This window comes from Ranitomeya imitator, chromosome 2 (genome assembly GCF_032444005.1).
Source record: "Ranitomeya imitator isolate aRanImi1 chromosome 2, aRanImi1.pri, whole genome shotgun sequence".
In the NCBI taxonomy this organism is placed as follows: domain Eukaryota; kingdom Metazoa; phylum Chordata; class Amphibia; order Anura; family Dendrobatidae; genus Ranitomeya; species Ranitomeya imitator.
In genome coordinates, this window is record NC_091283.1 from 258,133,830 (window position 1) to 258,148,463 (window position 14,634).

The 14,634-nt window shown below is 47.3% G+C and overlaps 1 protein-coding gene across 2 annotated transcripts in view; it reads left to right on the forward strand.

Annotated features, from left to right (window-relative positions):
* LOC138662981 (oocyte zinc finger protein XlCOF6-like) overlaps positions 1-14,634 on the forward strand; it is a 102,386-nt gene that overhangs the window by 65,461 nt on the left and 22,291 nt on the right. The window contains exon 2 of one of the 2 annotated variants that reach the window (XM_069749008.1): positions 14,356-14,505. In XM_069749008.1, coding sequence (XP_069605109.1) covers positions 14,356-14,505 — 150 coding nt within the window. Of the gene's footprint in view, positions 1-14,355; positions 14,506-14,634 lie in introns of those variants that run through there. The other variant, XM_069749009.1, reaches the window with a different exon arrangement.

Here is a 14,634-nt window from a genome sequence, read left to right on the forward strand (position 1 = left end):
TACTTCCATACCCCACCCTTTCCCCTCCTCCCTTCCCTAACCAATCCTTACCGGTTAAAGTTAAAAATTTATTAAAATATTTTGAAAGCAAATCTAATAAACTTGTTGATTAATGCATTTGAAAACCATACGAGTGCAGTGATTTTTCTGACTTTATGCCAACAAATAAGTGGAGGACACAAGTTGTAAAGTCATTACCTGGTTTACTGTTATTAGCAGGCCACAATCCAGGATACCAGGCACGGGTGGTGGTGTGGTCCAGCCGGCTTGGAGGCAAAGGTGATCCCTCTCCTAGGTGAGGTCCATAAGCCTTTCCTACTTGCGCTAAGATGGCGAGGTCCCTGCTGCTTGTAGCTTGCTGGCAAGGAATCCTCTCTCTCCTGTCCTGGGACAGTTGCCTGCACGGTGGGCAGTTTGAGCCTTTTTATAGGGTCTCTACCACGACCCGGGCTCTTAGAGTACTGCTGTACCTCATGCTTGGTGTGGGCAGTTAACGTGTAGTTTAGTGCCCTCCGGTTCTGCTTTGTGTCTTAGAGTCCCACAAAAGCCTCGGGCTCCCGGTACCCGTTTTCTGTGTTTTGGCTCTGAGGGTGCCCGGTCACAGTTCCCCTCTGAGCCCTTTTCCACTCCTGTGCTCCTTTCATCAATGCTCCACTGCATGCAACAACCTTTCTGGTTCTCTCTTTTCCCTGGAGACGCAGCACAATCCTGGCTGCCAGCTCCAATGTCTGCTATCTCAGACTTTCTTCTCCATCTGTGTCTCTCTGACTGTCTAACTCCTCCTCCAGACCAGGATATATATCCATATTTGAGGGAAGCTCCCCTGAATCCGGGTCCTGAGCTCCCCCTCCTGGCCTGGATTCAGAATGTGTTGAATGAGTGTTCGTACCAGGTAAAGAGAATCCTCCTTGCCTCCACGCATGACATCGCCCACCCCAAAAGGAAGGCAACATCACTGCAACAACCTGTTACCTGGGGTGTTGTACTTCCACAGGACTGGCATCCCCCTCACACACAGTGTGTCCCCACAGTACGGCCCCTACATGCACAATATGGTACCATCCACCTCACTGACTACCTCCGACCACTGACAATTAATAAATACTCACTTAGCCTCATTCTTGGTGCAGATACTAATGAACCCAGGAACTATGAGATATTTACCATACAGTAGATGGATAGGCAGGAGTGTATCATCCATAAAGGTAGCCCACTCGGTTGCTATGATGCCTATGAATTGACAGGGCTCGGTAGGGTGTGGTATTGGTCACCCTCCTTCCCATCATCACAATTTCAGCGATATCCACATTCCCATGACGGTGATACCGCTGAATAGATTAGTGAATCAGGGAGTGGAAAGCTCCTGATCCACCATTCAGCCTTCACTTCTGAGTCTGAGACTCCGTGCACTGCAGGCACAATGACGTCACTACATCACACCTGTAGTGTGGAGCCTCAGTACTCACAACGCACAGACCAGAGTAGCGCACCTCAGGAACCAGGTTGGCTGAGTAGTGTGTGGTTTAGTTTTTCAAATATCAGGAATTGTGGAGGCATCATATTAAGAGGAGAGCTGTTGGGACTCTCATACTGAATGTGTGGCTGGTAGGGGCCATTATACTGGGGTTGTGGTGGACTGAGTGTGGGTTTTATTTTGTGTAGCACGTTGTGGTGGCCATAATTAGATGAGCGAATATGTTTGGAAAACGATCGCCAAACATAAATTCTGCACGAATATGGTACATTCGGATTCATGATCGGTAACACGAGCATTTTTCTTAAGATCGGAAAATGTCGATAACATTCGGTAAAAGATATAATAGAAGCCGGCAATACATGTGCCACTTTTAGGAAAATCACAGCCACCAATGTGGGAGACTGGGGTTCAATTCCTGGCTCTGCCCTGTGGGACATAATATACCAGTAGTGGTCCATAACACTATGGTGCCTACCTGAATAAACATGAGAGGTTCACGAACAAAGAGAGTCATGCCAGCTCAGACGTCGCCTGGGTTAACTAAGTCCATGTCAGATGTCGAGGAACCAGGACAATCTGATGATACATGATACATGGGCTACTGGTCCAAACCATACAAGGACAAGGCAAGAGGGAATGGGAGCCAGTGAAGAGATTTGCAGAGGAAAGAAGCAGAGGAGTAGCAAGGAGAGAGATGAATTAGTCGGGCAGCAGAGTTAAGGATGGGCTGGAGAGGTGCAAGGGTTTTAGCAGGGAGGCCACAGAAAAGGATGTTGCAGTAGTTGAACTGGGAGATGATTACACATCCTGCATCCCATAGTCCAGTACCCATATACCCATCATACATATCCTCCATCCCATAGTCCCGTGCCCATATACCCATCACACATTCTCCATCCCATAGTCCCATGCCCATATACCCATCACATATTCACCATCCCATAGTCCAGTGTCCATATACCCATCATACATATCCTCCATCCCATAGTCCCGTGCCCATATACCCATCACACATTCTCCATCCCATAGTCCCATGCCCATATACCCATCACACATTCTCCATCCCATAGTCCAGTGCCCATATACCCATCATACATATCCTCCATCCCATAGTCCAGTGCCCATATACCCATCAAACATCCTCCATCCCGTAGTCCCATGCCCATATACCCATCACACATTCTCCATCCCATAGTCCAGTGCCCATATACAAATCATACACATCCTCCTTCCGATAGTCCCGTGCCCATATACCCATCACACATCCTCCATCCCATAGTCCAGTGCCCATATACCCATCATACACATCCTCCATCCCTTTTATCGATCCCCTTCAGTTTGCTTACCGACATAGATTGGGGGTGGATGATGCTATTCTTTCTCTGTTACATAGGGTACATTCATTTCTGGAGACTGACGGAACCATGGTGCGAGCGATGTTCTTCGATTTCTCGAGTGCATTTAACTCCCTGCAGCCACTTTTACTACACAAAAAATGACTGATATGAAGGTGGAGGTGGGGATGAGAAATTGGATAACTGACTACCTATCAGATCGGCCACAGTTTGTACAGATGGGAGCAGTGGTGTCAAGCAGATTATTGAGCAGTGTAGGTGCCCCCGAGGGAACGATGCTTGCACCCTTTCTATTCACACTCTATACTTCAGACTTTCAGTATAAATCTGAACTTTGCCACCTTCAAAATTTTTTGGATGACTCCGTGGTTGTGGGATGCATTAGGGGAGATCAGGGGGATGAGGAATACAGAAGGGTGGTGTCGAATTTCGTGGATTGGTGCAATGGTAACTATCTACAACTAAATGTTAAGAAAACTAAGGAGTTGGTGGCCAACTATAGCAGGATAATAATAATAATAATCTTTATTTTTTTATATAGCGCTAACATATTCCGCAGCGCTTTACAGTTTGCACACATTATCATCACTGTCCCCGATGGGGCTCACAATCTAAATTCCCTATCAGTATGTCTTTGGAATGTGGGAGGAAACCGGAGTGCCCGGAGGAAACCCACGCAAACACGGAGAGAACATACAAACTCTTTGCAGATGTTGTCCTTGGCGGGGTTTGAACCCAGGACTCCAGCGCTGCAAGGCTACTGTGCTAACCACTGCGCCACCGTGCCGCCCGGATAAAGATAGAATGCTTACCGATCACTAGTGTTGAGCGATACCGTCCGATACTTGAAAGTATCGGTATCGGATAGTATCGGCCGATACCCGAAAAATATCGGATATCGCCGATACCGATATCCGATACCAATACAAGTCAATGGGACATCAAGTATCGGAATGTATCCTCATGAATCCCAGGGTCTGAAGGAGAGGAAACTCTCCTTCAGGCCCTGGGATCCATATTAAAGTGTAAAATAAAGAATTAAAATAAAAAATATTGTTATATTCACCTCTCCGGCGGCCCCTGGACATCAGCGGGAGGATCCGGCGTCCGGCACGGCTTCTTTCTTCAAAATGCGCGCCTTCAGGACCTGTGGAATGACGTCCCGGCTTCTGATTGGTCGCGTGCCGCCCATGTGACCGCCACGCGACCAATCAGAAGCCGCGACGTCATTCCTCAGGTCCTAGAAGGCGCTCATTCTAGGACTTTAGCTGAGGAATGACGTCGCGGCTTCTGATTGGTCGCGTGGCGGTCACATGGGCGGCACGCGACCAATCAGAAGCCGGGACGTCATTCCACAGGTCCTGAAGGCGCGCATTTTGAAGAAAGAAGCCGTGCCGGACGCCGGATCCTCCCGCTGATGTCCAGGGGCCGCCGGAGAGGTGAATATAACAATATTTTTTATTTTAATTCTTTATTTTACACTTCCGATACCGATACCCGATATCACAAAAATATCGGATCTCGGTATCGGAATTCCGATACCGCAAGTATCGGCCGATACCCGATACTTGCGGTATCGGAATGCTCAACACTACCGATCACTATTGCTGGTCAGGAGGTGGAGCAGGTGGAGAGTTACAAATATTTGGGGGTCCATTTGGATAGCAAACTGGACTGGAGATGCCACTCAGAGACTGTCTACAAGAAGGGGATGAGCAGATTGTATTTCCTAAGGAAACTGAGGTCTTTTAATGTGTGTAGCAAAATGTTAGAAATGTTCTACCAATCTGTAGTGGCAAGTGCCATCTTTTTTGCAATCACGTGCTGGGGTAATAGTGTGCGGGCCTCTGATGCTAATAAGCTGAATAAGATTATTAAGAAGGCAAGTTCTGCTGTGGGCTGTAAGCTGGACTCTTTTGGGGAGGTAGTGGAGAAAAGAACTCTGAAAAAGTGTATGGCAATTATGAACAATAATGCACATCCATTATATGAGCTATTCATGAGACAGAAGAGCACCTTCAGTAACCGGCTAATACTTCTGAGGTGTAAGAAGGAAAAATATAGGAAATCGTTTGTGCCAACTGCCATGGGAATGTACAACAATAACATTAGGGTTAAACCACCAAGGTGAATGTCTACTTATTTCTCTACATCTCAGTTCACTCGTTGTGTATGTCCTATTCTAATGTATAAGTATAATGTTCTTCTGTCACCTCCACTGTCATGTCAACTATGTAATTCCTTTATGATTTTTATGATTTAAGTTGTGCTGCTGTGATACCATAATTTCCCATGGGATCAATAAAGTGTATCGTATCGTAGTCCAGTGCCCATATACCCATCACACATCCTCCATCCCATAGTCCCGTGCCCATATACCCATCATACACATCCTCCATCCCATAGTCCAGTGCCCATATACCCATCACACATCCTCCATCCCATAGTCCAGTGCCCATATACCCATCACACATCCTCCATCCCATAGTCCTGTGTCCATATACCCATCACACATCCTCCATGCCATAGTCCAGTGCCCATATACCATCACACATCCTCCATCCCATAGTCCAGTGCCCATATACCCATCATACATCCTCCATCCCAGAGCAGTGCCCATATACCCATCATACACATCCTCCATCCCATAATCCCTAGCCCATATACCCATCACACATCCTCCATCCCATAGTCCCGAGCTGGGTGGCGCTGGGCAGGGAGTTCCTGGAGATGTGCTGTTATGTAACCTGGCAGTGCGGCTCTGTGTGCGGCCGCTGATTATGCGATTTTCTACGCCGGTAACAATAGAGCGCGGCAGTAATAGAGGAGGGGGATTCATTTCTGTCATGTGCTCTCTGCTCCTTTCTGGGGGGCAGACAATGGCTGGAGCTTATGTTCCCTGGGATGCTAGATTTCTCGCACCCGGTCAGTGTCTGCTGAGGTGTTGTGGAGTGGGAAAACCGCTGCTCATAGCAACCAATCACAGCTCAGCTTCTTTTAAACCGCTCTGGTGAAATGAAAGATTCTTAGTGATTGGTTGCTATGTGGAATGGGTGTGGCTTGACACACACACACATACATACATACATACATACATACATACATACATACACTCAGCTTTATATATATAGATATTTTTTTCTTTCTGTTGGAGCGCCCAATTGCAGCTATTGCTGTCGGACCTGTGATTTCTATCTCCTCCACTGTGTACAGGATAATAGAGTATAATAAAGTAGTTATGGACGAGACTTAACTAACATGGTGCAATGACTCTGCTTTCCATATAGTGACAGATAGGTTTGAGCGACTTTTACTTTTTTAGGGTCGAGTCGGGTTTTGCAAAACCCGACTATCTCAAAAGTCGAGTCGAGTGAAATCGGCCAATTATCGGGAAAAGTCGGGGATCGACCGAAACACGAAACCCAATGCAAGTCAATGGGGAAGCATAGTCGGCAGTGAGTGGAGCCCAGGAAAACACATCCATTCTTGGTACTGAAGCTTGTCAATCTTAATTTACCTTATAATAATAGTTAGGCATTGGACATTGGGGGTCATTTGGCTAAAGTTGTGGGGGTATGAATGGGTCAAGTATTTAGTGGGCCCAGGAAACGTGGTCCATGTCACGGGAGTGGAGCAGGGACAGGTAAATATTTCAACTTTGCAAGTGCTGTGATCCTGAGCAAGCAGGGGTGGCCCACTCGTTCGCATTGGCACTGGCGCAGTTCCCCTCAAAGTACGGCGGTGTGTTTGCACTGTGGGGGCGCCTCCCACCGGCAGCGACACTTTTGCGTACTATGAGGGGCCCTGTGCCAGTGACGTCGCCAACTAGTATCCCCCCACCTGATGAAGGAACCTGCACTTTCATCTGCACCTTCCTCTTTGTCTCCGTGTTAGGTGGACGGGGAACCTCACTTTCAGCAGGGTCAGAATCTGGCTGTGTAGCGTGCAAGGGGAATGTAGCGGTCTGGGTCAATGTACCAGCAGAGTCATCTAGCACTGGCTGGGCAATGGGCAGGATGAGGAGGAAACACAGATATTTTCCCAAATACAAAAGTAGGTTCCAGGGGTACACAGGCAGCATTGGTGTGGTCAGCGGAGAACTATTGGAAGGAGGGACCGCAGACAGACTTAGTAGGCCTAAAATTAAAAAAAGTAGGCTCTATGCACTTTTAAATAGGTTCCAGGGGTACACAGGCAGCATTGGTGTGGTCAGCGGAGGACTATTGGAAGGAGGGACCGCAGACAGACTTAGTAGGCCTAACATAAAAAAAAGTTGGCTCAATGCAGTTTCAATTATCTTGCAGGGGTACACAGGCAGCATTGGTGTGGTCAGCGGAGGACAATTGGAAGGAGTGTCTGACACAGTTAGTACTCCAAAATAATACATAGATGTTAATGTCTCGCAAAAAAACAAAACAAACAAAAAAAGGGTGGCATACTTGGGTACAGGGGTGGGCTCCTCTGATGACTTTCAGACATTGTTATTTGGTGCAAAGTATTTACAGGTGTAAATGTAGGACAGGGCCACTGAATATTTTAAGTAGCATCATACATGTCAACAAATTGGTATTGTCAGTGCCAGGCATTGAAGGATTTCACCGCATAGACTAAACAGCGGTGGAGCAGTGACAGATAATTTTGCAAGTGGTAGAGCACCGTTTGAGCTGTCTCGTGCCCGGCGGTACTGACCCAAGGCCCCTCATGTTACAACGGTGTGTCTGACATTGGGTGCGCACCACCACCGCCAGAGGCACTTCATTGTACTATGAGGGACCCAGTGCCAGTGCTGTCGACCAAAAGTGGGCACACCAACCTCTTCAGAAAAAAAAGGCACTCTCACGGGTGCTTCCACCAAGTGGCGAGACCACGGCCACATGGGGGCAGTTAGCCCATTTAGGGAGGTGTAAACATGTCGTATGCTGGACATACAGCAGTTGCAAATGGAGAAATTGGAACACTCAGTAAGACCAGTCCAAAAGCAAGACCTTTTTAAAGGAAAGCTATGTGTCAGCCGGGAAAGGTGGGGCAAAATAATTAGAAATCCATGAGTGGTTCATTTTAATGAAGGTTAGATCATCAACATTTTGGGTAGCCAGACAAGTTTTTTTTTCGGTCAGTATTGAACCAGCAGCACTGAATACTCTTTCTGATAGCACACTAGCTGCTGGGCAAGCGAGCTTCTGCAATGCATATTCGGACAATTCAGGCCAGGTGTCTATTTTGGATGCCCAGTAATCAAATGGGAATGACGGGTGAGGGAGAACATTGATAGGGGAGGAAAAATAGTTAGTAACCATACTGGACAAATGTTGTGTCCTGTCACTTTGAATTGATGCTGCAGTACCTCTCCTGTCTGTGGTCATTGCGAAATCACTCCACAACCTGGTCAGAAAACCCCTCCGTCCAACACCACTTCTGATTTGTGCACCTCTAACACCTCTGCCCTGTTGCCCCCTGCAGCTCGTGTGAGAAGCATCACCGGCGCTGTGGGCTGGGAATGCCTGAATCAAACGGTCAACAAGAGTTGCTTGTTTGGTTGCCAATATTTGTTCAAGGTTCTCATGTGGCATGATGTTTTGCAGTTTCCCCTTATAGCGTGGATCCAGGAGGCAGGCCAACCAGTAATCGTCATCGGTTATCATTTTTATAATGCGGGGGTCCCTTTTTATGATATGCAAGGCATAATCCGCCATGTGGGTCAATGTTCCAGTTGTCAATTCACTGCTTGTGCTGGGTTGAGGAGCACTTTCGGGCAAATAAACGTCACTTGCCTCCCTGAGAAGCTTCCTCATCCAAAAAATACTCATCCCCATCATCCTCCTCGTCCTCCTCCTCTTCGCCCGCCACCTCGTCCAGTAGACTTCCCTGACCAGACAATGGCTGACTGTCATCATGGCTTCCATCGTCCTCGGCTGCAGACGCCTGCTCTTTTATGTCCGTCAAACTTTGCATCAGCAGACGCATTAGGGGGATGCTAATGCTTATTATGGCGTTGTCTGCACTAACCAGCCGTGTGCATTCCTCAAAACACTGAAGGACTTGACAGAGGTCTTGTAGCTTCGACCACTGCACACCTGACAACTCCATGTCTGCCATCCAACTGCCTGCCCGTGTATGTGTATCCTCCCACAAATACATAACAGCACGCCTCTGTTTGCACAGTCTCTGAAGCATTGCAGTGTGGAGTTCCACCTTGTTGCAACGTCGATGATTAGGCGATGCTGGGGAAGGTTCAAAGATCGCTGATGGTTCTGCATACGGCTGGAGTGTACGGGCGAACAGCGGATGTGCGAGCAAAGTCTGCGCACCTTCAGGAGCAGGTCGGGTAACCCCGGATAACTTTTCAGGAAGCACTGCACCACCAGGTTTAAGGTGTGAGCCAGGCAAGGAATGTGTTTCAGTTGTGAAAGGGCTATGGCAGCCATAAAATTCCTTCCGTTATCACTCACTACCTTGCCTGCCTCAAGATGTACACTGCCCAGCCATGACTGAGTTTCTTTCTGCAAGAACTCGGACAGAACTTCCGTGGTGTGTCTGTTGTCGCCCAAACACTTCATTGCCAATACAGCCTGCTGACGCTTGCCACTAGCTGTTCCATAATGGGACACCTCGTGTGCAACAGTGGCAGCTGCGGATGGAGTGGTCGGAGGAGGAGGGGTGGCGAACGCCTACAGCCAACTGTTTCCTAGACCGTGGGCTAGGCAGAACTGTCCCAATATTGCTGTCCCCTGTGGACCCTGCATCCACCACATTAAAACAGTGTGCCGTGATGGACACGTAACGCCCCTGGCCATGCTTACTGGTCCATGCATCTGTTGTCAGGTCCACCTTTCTACTCACAGATTGCCTGAGTGCATGGACAATGCGGTCTTTTACCTGCTGGTGGAGGGCTGGGATGGCTTTTCTCGAAAAGAAGTGTCGACTGGGTAGCTCGTAGCGTGGTACAGCGTAGTCCATCAGGGCTTTGAAAGCTTCGCTTTCAACTAACCGGTAGGGCATCATCTCTAACGAGATTAGTCTAGCAATGTGGGCGTTCAAACCCTGTGTACGCGGATGAGAGGATGAGTACTTCCATTTCCTAACGAGAGTCTCTTGTAGGGTGAGCTGGACTGGAGAGCTGCATATGGTGGTACTAACGGGGGTGCCGGTGGACATGGCAGACTGAGAGAGGGTTGGTGTTGGTATTCTTGCTGTTGGCCTACATACAGTGTTTCCTACCAAGAACCTGGTGATTCCCTGACTGCTTTGGCCTTGCGACGAAACCTCCACATTTGCTGCAGGTGGTGTGGTAAACGTTGGGCTTACAGTGAGGGAAGGGATGTAGCGTTGCTGACTAGCTTCATTGTGAGAGGGTACAACAACGTTAAGGGACGTTTGGTAGTTAGTCCAGGCTTGCAAGTGCATGGTGTTTAAATGTCTACGCATGCAACTTGTATTTAGATTTTTAACATTCTGACCTCTGCTGAAGGTCCTTGAGCATTTCTTACAGATAACTTTGCACTGATCATTTGGATGTTGGTTAAAAAAATGCCAGACTGCACTCTTCCTAAAGTAGCTCTTGCACAGTGAGCTACTTTAACCGGATGGCCACACTGTCCTACAACTGGTTTTGGTTTTGCCACACGTTTTTGGCCAGATACGGGCCTGCCAGATGGAACCTATTGCGATGTTGATGCCTGCTGCGGCTCCTCCTCCTCCGCTTCAGAGCTACTGCCAGCTGCACCCTGTTCCCCCAATGGCTGCCAATCGGGGTCAACAACTGGGTCATCTATGACGTCCTCTTCTATGTCCTGTGCACCTTCCTCTGTGTCACCGTGTAAGCCGGTGCTATAGCGTTCGTGACAGGGCTCCATAGTCTCATCTGGGTCAGATTCTGGATCAGTACACTGCCAGGGCAATGTTGTGATCTAAGTCAAAGGAACAGCATAATAATGTGGCTGTGCATCTGTGCACTCCATGTCCGATTCATCTTGTAATGGGCATGGCTTGTTATCAATTTCCCTTTCTAACCCAGGAACGGTATGTGTAAAGAGCTCCATGGAGTAACTCGTTGTGTCGCCTGACGCATCCTTCTCTGTTGTTCTGGGTGAAGAACACAAGGAAGGGACTTGTCCCTGACCGGGAACATCCACTGACGACGCGCTGCATTTACATTTTGCACTTTCCGAAGAGGAGGCAAAAGAGCTAGAGGCAGAGTCAGCAAGGAAAGCCAAAACTTGTTCCTGCTGCTCCGGCTTTAAAAGCGGTTTTCCTACTCCCAGAAAAGGGAGCGTTCGAGGCCTTGTGTAGCCAGACGATGACTGTGGCTGAACAACTCGAGACTTAGGTGCTATATTGCTTTTCCCACGACCACCTGATGCTCCACCACCACTACCATCATTACCAGCTGGCAATGACCGCCCACGGCCACGACCTCTTCCACCAGACTTCCTCATTCTTGGAAAAATGTAACCAAACTAACAAACGGTATTTGGTACTGTAAAACCAGTTACAAGGTGTACGCAAAATTGTTGTGAATTTAAATCTCCCTTTATAGCGGTGTGAGAGTGCAGGGAAAATCAGGCCCACTGTATTACAGTACACAGTTTCAGTGGCAGACAGTGGCTGACAGATATGCCACCAACAGGACTGACGCAGATACACACACTGGAAATAAAAATCTCCCCTTCTTTTTTTTATATGGAAGACTAGTGAATAAATCTGGCCCACTGTATTACAGTATATTTTCTGTGGCAGAAAATGACAGACAGATACCACAGACTGGACTGGCACAGATGCACAGATTTGCCAATATTAATCTCCCCTTCTTTTTTTTTTTTTGACGGGAGACTAGTGAATAAATCTGGCCCACAGTTTTTAAGTAGTGTTTCAGTGGCACAAAATAACAGACCGATACCACAGACTGGACTGGCACAGATGCACAGATTTGCCAATATTAATCTCCCCTTCTTTCTTTTTTTTTGATGGGAGACTAGTGAATAAATCTGTCCCACAGTTTTACAGTAGTGTTTCAGTGGCACAAAATGACAGACCGATACCACAGACTGGACTGGCACAGATGCACAGATTTGCCAATATTAATCTCCCCTTAAAATTAAAATAAAAAAAGTCACCACGACAGGCTCACAGGCAGTGAAGGTTTTGCATGTTCACTTGTCTGTTTTTGATTTTTTTTTCGTAAGAAAGGATCCCCAGTGTATGTACCCAGACATAGTGAAGACTAGTGAATAAATCTCGCCCACTGTTTTACAGTATAGTTTCTGTGGCAGAAAATGACTGACAGATACCACAGACTGAACTGGCACAGATGCACAGATTTGCCAATATTAATCTCCCCTTTTTGTTTTTATATGGAAGACTAGTGAATAAATCTGGCCCACTGTTTTACAGTATTGTTTCTGTGGCACAAAATGACTGACAGATACAACAGACTGGACTGGCACAGATGCACTGATTGGCAATATAAATCTCCCTTTTTAGGTGTGGGACAGTGCAGAAAAATACAGGCCCACTGTTTCACACTACACAGTTTCAGGGGCAGAAAGTGGCTTGAAGATATATAAAAAAAAAGGGGACTGTACTACAATTACTATCTCCCTACAGTAATCTCAGAAAAGTATGGCAGGCAGCATTAAAAAGGACTGCTGCACACAAAAGTGTGGACAAACAAACAAGATAGCTGTGCAGAAAGGAAGGAACAACAGGATTTGTGCTTTGAAAAAAGCAGTTGGTTTGCACAGTGGCATACAAACAGCAATGCAGCTATCAGGGAGCCTTATAAGCTACAGAGCTGATGCACAGAAATCTAGCCTCCACTGTCCCTGCAAGGAAAAGGTGGTGGTGGACAGTGGAAATCGCTACAGCACAAGCGGTTTGGGGGTTTATATTCCCTGCCTAACGCTATCCCTGCTTCTGACGAAGCGGCAGCAACCTCTCCCTATACTCAGATCAGCAGCAGTAAGATGGCGGTCGGCGTGCACGCCCCTTTATAGCCCCTGTGACGCCGCAGAAAGCAAGCCAATCACTGTAATGCCCTTCTCTAAGATAGTGGGGACTGAGAACTATGTCATCACGCTGCCCACACTCTGCGTCCTCCTTCATTGGCTGAGAAATGGCACTGAACGTGTCATATGAAACGCGACTTTGGCGCGACCCTGTGACGCCGCAGAAAGCAAGCCAATCATTGTAATGCCCTTCTCTAAGATGGTGGGGACCGAGAACTATGTCATCAAGCTGCCCACACTCTGCGTCCTCCTTCATTGGCTGAGAAATGGCACTGAACGCGTCATATGAAACGCGACTTTGGCGCGAAGGTCGCGTACCGCATGGCCTACCCCACACAGGGATCGGGTCAGGTTTCATGAAACCCGAATTTGCCAAAAGTCGGCGACTTATGAAAATGACCAATCCGTTTCGCTCAACCCTAGTGACAGATATTTCTTGTTGCTGAAACTATGATGTTTTTCACTTTAACCCTTTGTTAAACCCCTCTGGTCAGTGTGATCATGCAACATACAAGCCTCTGATGGCTCCGGGGATGCCCTGTACTACTGTAGTGCCGTGTATCATCACTGCTGTCAGTGTAATACTAACGGCCCCATACACATGAGATAAGAGTTGGCTGAACGGTCATTGGTCAGACGGCCATCTCTCCCGACTCCCCCATACACACAAATATTCCAGCTTTCCTGGGGTCGGTATGAGAGAGTCGCCTCCAGACTCCTCTAGCGGAGGATTATCTACAGGAAGAACAAACGGATTATCCTCTGAAATTCAGGATGTCAGATCCTTCTCTGCCCTGACATCATCTGTCGGGAGGCCCCCAAATACATTATATAGTCGCCCAAACCCTCGAAATCAGTGATTTCATGGAACTATATGTATGTGTTTGGGGGCGGTAAAAGGTAACTTATTGGATGCTGCCTCTGGCCCGGCCTAATAGACCTTCATACATTGCAGCCCAGACACCGTTATTAGGCATGTAAGTATCGTAATAACTAGGCCGCCCCATACTATTGAGTACTTGGGGGTGGGGGGCATTCAGCCAAACTCTGTCAGAGCTGAGATCAAACGTGATAGAAGATTACAGTGCGGGGAAGACGGGAAACCTTCATGTAGACTGCCGGTGGTGATGGAGTCAGTGACCGACTCTGGCCACATATGTCTCTAGAGCCGTAGTAGAAGATGAAGATGTCGTCCTCATCATGAAGTAGTTATTTCTCATGTCGCGTGTAATGAATATCTCCTGCAGTATTGCTAATGCCGATTCAAGGGTCGGTAAATGAGACGAGAATTAGCGTTATGGAAGATGAGTCTATAAGAAAAGTATTCAGCTGCCGACTCCGAGGAAGAAACTGCTTGTTGTCTGTGGCCTAAATATATAGGATTTATTAGTAGATGTAAAGAAGGAAACTAAATACTGTAAAATAATAAATCTCCTCATATGTTTCCCTTATTATCTCCAGTAATTGTATTATTACACAGGATTCTTATGATGTTACATCGGCTCATCTTCTCATTCAGGTCTCTACAATATCGGATCCTCCCAGTGAAGATCTTCTACAAAAGAACATTTTCCTGATTTACCCATCAAAGATGGATATGGACAGAGACAAGATGGCGGAGAGGATATTACACCTCACCCTAGAGATCCTCTTCCGGCTTACTGGAGAGGTGAGAGATTCTGATGACGTCACATTACATCATTCTTATCTATGGGAATAACAGATGGACAGAACTGGAGAGGTGAGGACTCTGGAAATGTCTGTAGTGAGATTTATTAATGTGTATCTCCATTACCAG